The 8,117-nt window shown below is 37.7% G+C and overlaps 1 protein-coding gene across 1 annotated transcript; it reads left to right on the forward strand.

The window, feature by feature from the left end:
• The first annotated feature begins 1,636 nt into the window (after positions 1-1,636).
• Positions 1,637-3,775, forward strand: LOC117631516 (protein NUCLEAR FUSION DEFECTIVE 4-like). Its single transcript, XM_034364724.1, has one exon. It carries the CDS (start codon positions 1,848-1,850, stop codon positions 3,579-3,581), a length of 1,734 nt encoding a protein of 577 aa, XP_034220615.1. The 5' UTR covers positions 1,637-1,847; the 3' UTR covers positions 3,582-3,775.
• Positions 3,776-8,117: the final 4,342 nt, after the last annotated feature.

The following is an 8,117-nucleotide window of genomic DNA, read 5'->3' on the forward strand; positions in this document are numbered from 1 at the left end:
AGTCTGTTGGGTCCCACCATCTGCCCGGGCTTGCTTTTATTGCTGGAAACCACTTTTTTGCCCAAACCCCCCCAGCTCGAGTCCAGCCTTAGCTGCTAGAAATGCTCTTAGGGTCACATTAATCGGTGGGTATTTTGCCTTTTTCAACATGGATTTGATGATAAAGCTACAAATATATCAATTTTGTCATAATTGGATTGCTTACTATAATTATCCTTTGGCCCCCAAACCGCCCTCCATGATGCCATCCTTAACCTTTGCTTATGTTAACTATCAGTGAAAATTGGCTGGTAGTCTATTTGTTTTATTATATATATTTTTTTGGTAGCAAAGTTGCATGTGTTGTTTACAATATCACCATCACACGTCATTGATGATGTTCTTCAATATGACAAGATTAGGGCATCATGCATGCTATAAGATTTTTTGTTGCTTGTGCCTATATGGGATCAGTTTTTTTTTTTTTTTTTTTTGGATAAGAAAAAATGAAGTTACAAACAGAAATCACGTGGGCACGCAGACCCAAACAGGTCGAAGAAGAAAGGAACTGAACAATTCAAAGGCAATCTTGATTCCCACAGCTTAGAGGAGTGGAGCCCATGGCCCAGATTTGCAACAGCATCCGCCGTGAAGTTCGCCTCGCGATAGATATGATTAAAGGATAGATGACCACAAAAAGAACTGAGGAGCTTAATATCATGAATCAAGATGCAAATACTCCAAGGTGGATCCGCTTCCTGTTTAACACAATCAATGATGAGCTTTGAATCCCCTTCCACAAGGATATTCCGCCAACCTCTATGGATCGCATAAGCAAGGCCATCACGAAGAGCCAAACATTCAGCTACTGAAATATATGGGATCAGTTGGTCAGAGACAGAAGTATAAGAAAGAAAAGAACTTTGATTTAAGGTGTGAGAATTTTGTGACAAAACTTACGTTGATAGAATTGGATATGATATGAAGGCCTTGACTTGCATATTAGTAGTTTCAGATTTGAATATAGTTTGTGTGTGTGAAAAATCCCATTCCTCCTGTCGTTTCTACTATCACTTGTGGTTAAAAAAAAAAAAAAAAATTGGATATGAGGAGGCACTTTACCCAGAAGCAAGAAAAGAAAGGGTGGCATGTATACATGATTTAAAAGTGACAATTTTGTAAGAAAGCTTCTATTGACGATTCGAATATGAAAAGTGCACTCATATAGGCGTCTAAGTGAAGATTTATGATCCGTGATTGCGGAAAGGGCTGCAAAAGTGGGTCCTACTCATTTCTTTTAGAGAAAAAAAGTAAATTTAAGTTTCAGTCATAAAAAAACTTTTAATTTAAGAAAAGATCAAATTTTTTTCCAAAAAAATAGAAAAACCTCTCAACTTTTAAACTAAAAACATACAAATATAAAAAATTTCTTAAAAAATTCAAAGATAAATAAAGACAGTTTTGTTCATTTTGACTTCTTTTCGCCTTTTTCAATCTCTCCAGAGCAAAAAAATCAAGTATCTGGTTTTTTAGACCACAAGTCAATGCAGCAGTCAACCCAAATACTCAAGGCCAACTAGTTCACACTAATCAAGGCATTTAAAGTTGTTTAAAAGAAGACACTTTCATTGAACTCACCCACTTGATCCATCACTCATCACTGGGCTTATTTATATGCCATCCCTTTGGCCTTTAGCGGCACTTGTATTTTTCTCCAACTCATTAAATCCAACATGAATCTCTTCCAAAATCTGAATCAAAACCAATCCAAACCCATCCTCAAATTTTCTTCTCTCAGATCTCTAGCCACTCTCACTTAATTCCCTTTGAACTCAAGCCTGATCAAAGAAAGAGCACCACAACCAGCCATGGCCAAAATGGGCGGTTCCAAAGCCAGTAATGGCAGCAGAAAAAACAGTGAACTGCTTCCTTTTGCAGTCCACGTGGTTCAAGGCAGATGGTTCTCTGTGTTTGCCTCCTTTCTCATCATGGCTGGAGCTGGTGCTACTTACCTCTTTGGTGTCTACTCCAAGCAGATCAAGTCCTCTCTTGGCTATGACCAAACAACCCTCAACTTGCTAGGGTTCTTCAAAGACCTTGGTGCAAATGTTGGTGTCCTCTCAGGCCTTATTGGTGAAGTCACCCCAACCTGGTTTGTGCTCCTAATTGGCTCAGCCATGAATTTTGCAGGCTACTTCATGATTTGGCTGGCTGTGACTGCCAAAATTCCCAAGCCAAAAGTTTGGCACATGTGCCTTTACATTTGCATTGGGGCCAACTCTCAAAACTTTGCAAACACAGGAGCTCTTGTCACTTGTGTCAAGAATTTCCCAGCTAGCAGAGGTGTTATGCTTGGTCTGTTAAAGGGTTTTACTGGGCTTAGTGGAGCCATATTTACTCAAATTTACTTGGCTGTCTATGGAAACAATTCAAAATCCATGATTCTTCTCATTGCTTGGCTTCCTGCTGCTCTATCAGTAGTTTTTGTTTACACCATTAGACCCATGAAGCTTGTTAGGCAACCCAATGAGCTCAGAGTCTTTTACCATTTCCTCTATGTCTCAATTGCCCTTGCACTTTTCCTCATGGCTATGATTATAGTTCAAAAGCAAGTTTCTTTCTCCCAAGCTGCCTATGCTGGAAGTGTCACTGTGGTTTGTGTGTTCCTCTTTGTCCCTCTTGGCATTGCCATTAGAGAGGAGCTGCTCCTCTGGAACCTCAAGAAACAACCTGGTGATCCTCCAACTGAGTTGACCATTGAGAAAGCACCACAAACAATTGAAGCGAAAGAAGATGCATTGCCATCAAATTCCTCAAAAGAGCAAAAACAGGACACAAAGAAATCTTGTTTTGCTGACATATTCAACAAGCCAGAAAGAGGAGAAGACTACGCCATTTTACAAGCATTACTAAGTGTCGACATGCTCATTTTGTTCATTGCGACGCTATGCGGACTCGGGTCAAGTTTGACAGCAGTAGACAATTTGGGGCAAATTGGTGAGTCTCTGGGATATCCAACCAAAACAATAAGCTCTTTTGTGTCATTAGTTAGTATATGGAACTACTTTGGGAGAGTCTTTTCTGGGTTTGTCTCTGAAAGCCTATTGGTAAAGTGGAAAGTCCCCAGACCCCTCATGATGACCTTTGTTCTTCTTCTATCATGTGCTGGCCATCTCCTCATTGCCTTTCCAGCCCCTGGTTCAGTTTATGTGGCATCCGTGATCATTGGGTTTTCTTTCGGTGCCCAACTTCCGTTGCTTTTCGCCATCATTTCCGAACTCTTTGGCCTCAAGTACTACTCTACATTGTTCAATTGTGGACAACTAGCAAGTCCCCTTGGCTCCTATATACTGAATGTGAAGGTCACTGGAATGCTCTATGACAGAGAGGCATTGAAAGAGCTAGCAAAGAAAGGGATGGCTAGGTCTTCGGTGAAGGAGCTAATTTGCCTCGGGAGCCAATGCTATAGGTTGGCTTTCACAATTTTAGCTTCAATCACATTCTTTGGTGCTCTTGTTTCACTGGTTTTGGTGATCAGGACCCGAGAGTTCTACAAAGGTGATATATACAAGAAGTTCACAGAAGACGCAGAAGATGCATAGATTTAATTTAATTTAATTTTATGGAAAGACTATATATTCAAATGTAAGTTTGATCTATTATGAACTCAGAATTGTGGGATCAGAGATTCTTCTATCAGTTAGTTCACAAATGAACTGCAGTAAAAACTTCTGGAACCTTTCCTGGTGAACAGAAAAACCAGTTACAAATTATTGTAATGATATATATATATATATATATATATATATAAGTCGTGGCCCAATTTTTTTGGATTCATGTGGCTTTTTCCCTTTTTGCTTCTTCCTTTACAGATGCTCAATTTTGTCTGTCATGAGGTTTGGCTATGATTTATGGTTCATCCGTCGTTACTATTGTTGTTAAAGAAATTTAATTCACGGACTATATACAACACCATGTATTACTACAAACCTTGCCAACTGACTAACTATTAAGCAGGAAGGGAAGGCCAAGGTAGTTGGTGATCTGATGACTGGGGACTGTTCCTATATATATTGTTCACCAGAATTTTTTGTCAGACCTACCGGGAGTGAAAGAACAGTTCGAAGTGGCGGTCCAAATGGAATCTTATGCAAAAATAGCTAAAACCCCTCTCAACAATGGAAATGGATTAGGCATTGAAGTGTCACTATTGATAATGAAAATGCACCCGAGATCAATAGGATCCTCTCCTTATATTTTCTGTACAGAGAACCATAATATCAATACTGAAAATACAAGGATCTTAACTCAAAGAGAAGAGTGGCAAAAGCTGGATGCTAAGCTAGTACTACATAGATTCTACAATTGCATTTGTAAATGATTAGTGGGGGAATGCATGACCAAGGGTAGGGTATAAAAATGAACCTTTTAGGTCCTACAAGTATTATTCTTGGAAACTTTGATCCTTTCCTGCACTTGACTTGACTGCAGCAGAATCTGACCCAGAAATGAAAGATTTGGGGTCATATTACATTTTTATTCATGTAATTTGGTAGGAATCTCCTTAGTTTAAGAGGTTGCTCCCCTCTTATTGATAGAACTGGAGTTCACATTATATCTTGGGAAAACAAAATGCTCTGATATATGCTGGGAGGGAGGTTGCCTCTCATCAAGCATGTTCTTTGCAACATCCAGGTGTTTTGGGCATTCATCCCACCTCATGCTTCCTAGGAAGGTTGAGATCTTTCCTTGAGGTGACTTGGGTTTTTATGTAATTGCCCCCAAAATCTGAGGGAGGCCATGGCATTAAGAGCCTCCATTGCTGGAACAAAGCCTTAATGCTTCCTTTGAAAGTTCATAGAAATCCTATAAAATTCAACAATAGATCAACCTGAAATTGAATGAATTGTCCTTGTACAAAGCCTGACACTAGACTAGACTTCCCAGGTCCAGCATCCCCAAGAAGAACCTCAAGCACAGTAACAAACACACTGATATTTTTTCGAAAGGGAATTATGAAAGAAAATTAATAAGCAAAAACAAAAGAGAACTTTTCATCGCATAATACTTTGTTACTTTTCTTCATGTGAAAAGCTATGATTCTTGCCTCAATATTAAACAGACCAAGATAAACAGCTAGGCCAAAGTTTAAAAACCCAAATTAAAGATCATTATAAGTTCATGAAAGCAACCAAAATCCATAAAGAAACACGTAAACCCGGGTATGAACTAGCATAGAAATCACAAGCATCTCAATATACATGCATAATTATGCAGACCAATGTCAGAGATAAGAAAGGTGACGATCTAAAATCTAAAGTTGAGACTCAAATCAGGCCCATATCAGATTATTTCATAAGACAGCAATTGATCATCCAAGCAAAATCCGTGACCAAAATAAACCAAACCCATGTCAAAATTCTCATTGAATCAGACACAGACCGCTCAAATTCCAATATTTCCTAGGAAGTTAGAAACCCAAACAAAACCTACAGAGAACAAAAGACAAGAAGGAACACATCAAGAAAACAGACCAATCAGAAATCACAAAGGTTCATAAAATTAAAAAGAAATCAGGCTCCAGAAAAGGCCTTCTTTCAGAGCTAGGGTTTATGGAAGTCGCTTTATGAGGTCCGGGGACCCCTGCATTCGGGGTTTTGGAGAGGAAAGCAAAAGTGTCGTGTGGGCTAAGAAGCAACGGTCAAAAACTCAATACAACGGTCTTTTGAAAACCATCGCATCCGATGTGTATTCTGTGTCGTGTTCTAACGTTTCCGGAGGAAAATCCTTAATGCTTTTTGTACATTATGGAAATAGCCAGATCCTTCTTTCTACACCCGGGGAAAGGGAAATGTGCAGTTTTCATGGTTTGAGAATTGGCACCAATCATTGAGGCCTACCAATCCATATGGAATAATGTTTTTCTCTTATAATTTGATAATTTTGGGTCCTAATGCTTTATAGTCACGCAAAGTTGTCTCCCACCCAAAATGTGATATATAAACCCATGACTATTTTATTTACACACCCTAAAATTCCGGCACCCTAAATAACTTTATAAACGTTAGATGGATCACTTATAAACCATGAATTTATAACAAAAGGAGTGTGATTATTTAGGGTAAAGCAAAAGACGACCCTTTTATTAGTGTTAAGTTTCTAAATATTTCATTTTAAATGGACAAAGCAATAAAGTTATACAATTAAAATTATTAAATGCAAGAATAAATAAAAAAAATAAAAGAAAAGAAAACCATGTCCTGCATTTTCAGAAGCTAGCATTTTGAATATATTAAAACAAAAGTTATACAACTCATTCTAAAACTAAAAAACAAAATAAGAAACAAAAGAAATTTCATAGGTGTGCGTCAAGGGACTAGTATAAATTTTATGCAAAATAATAATACACAATTTAAATTGATGCATGGGCAAGTGATTATCAAGAGATTAGTTTAAAATATACACCATATTTACGCAGGTTAGAAGGCGTGTTGATAAGCTGGTTGTTCATAGAAATAAAAGGGTGACGTAGTGGAGGGTTTCCAAGGACTGAAACGGAATTTTTCGGTTGGGGTGGGTGATTGCCCAGATGAGGGGCAAAGATAAGTGGCAAGTGGCAACTTATAAAGTTGCAACGATACTGGTCTCATTGTCTTTTTGTCCCCATGAACTTATTCTGAACCAAACTAAAAAAATCAGAAATTTGATAAAAAGACCCCAAAAAAAGAAGGGAAATAGCCCAAAATGCCACCCTTTTTATAATTGTAACTGAAAATACCACCTTTTTTTTAAAATTTTGGAACTATCACCTATAAATATAAAATTATTGTACCCTTATTGCACACATATCACTTTTGCTGAAATTTTATTGTCTCTGTTTTGCTGAAGTTCTCTCTCGGCTCTCTCTCTTCGCTCCGCTGTGTTTCTCTTCACTCTCCGGTGGCTTTGCACTGAATCAGTGTCGTTCAGCTCTCAATCTCGCCTCACTCAGCTCCGACTGTCTCTTCTCTCTTCCTCTCCCAGCGACAGGTACTGTTCATCGGCACTTTCTTACAGTTTAAGGGTTTCTCTGAAGTTGTTTTAGGGTTTATGCATTTCTCTGAAATTGGCTGAGGGGTTTGTTTGAAATTGGTTGAAGGTTTAGGGGTTTCGCTGAAATTAGTTTAGGGGTTTGTTCGAAATTGGTTGAAGGTTTAGGGGTTTCTCTGAAATTGGTTTAGGGGTTTCTCTGAAATTGGTTTAGGGGTTTCATCGAAATTGTTTTAGGGGTTTGTCTGAAATGATCTGAGTATGATGATTCCTTGTTTCAAACAGTGAATGGGTTTGTTCTTTGTGGACTGATGCTTGCACTGCTGTTGTTTTGCTGTTGCTATTGATGTCGTATTGTTGTTTTTTTTTGCTAGTGTATTGCTAATGTAGTGATGTTGTGTTGGCATTTTAGTGCAGTTGTATTTTTAGTTTTAGTATGGTTTTATTATGGTTTTTGTAGCAGTTATTGAATGGTATTTGGTGGCTTAGTATGAGTCTTTATGAGCATTGCATTTAACCTTCTTAGAAGTCTAATTGGTATCTATTTTGTTTGTTGAAGATGATATCTAAAGTGTAAGACAATTAACCTGTGTATGGTGATTTCTTCTCTGTGGATCATTACCAAAAAATACTCGCTGATTATAGTTTACGTAGAAAATGTGGCCATGAAAAGAATTTGTGGCTAAAACTCCATGATGGAAGCAACCATTTTGAAATATCTTAAGCAAACTGTTGGTGGCTTGCTAAATTCCTTAATTTTTTTCTCTTTATCTTCCAACGAGGTAGCGACCCTTCACATTACACTCAATTGTGCAAAGGATTTGCATGGTTGTCTGATGGAATCGAAGAATAATTTACATAGAAAGAATTTCCTTTGTTATCGTTCGTATTTTTTCATATATGAAAGAAACTTCTAGATTGATAAAATATCTCAAGACAGAGTTTGACAAAATCAAGTATTGTATAAATATTTGAACTTGTAAACTCCCAACCATATCATACTTTTTGTTTGAGAATAATGCTTGTTAATTCGACATATTTTTTTATAACTTTGTTTACTAAGTTTAGGGCTTGCATATTGGATATGGATGAGTTTTGTTTAGAACCAT

Source organism: Prunus dulcis, chromosome 6 (assembly GCF_902201215.1).
Source record: "Prunus dulcis chromosome 6, ALMONDv2, whole genome shotgun sequence".
Taxonomy (NCBI): domain Eukaryota; kingdom Viridiplantae; phylum Streptophyta; class Magnoliopsida; order Rosales; family Rosaceae; genus Prunus; species Prunus dulcis.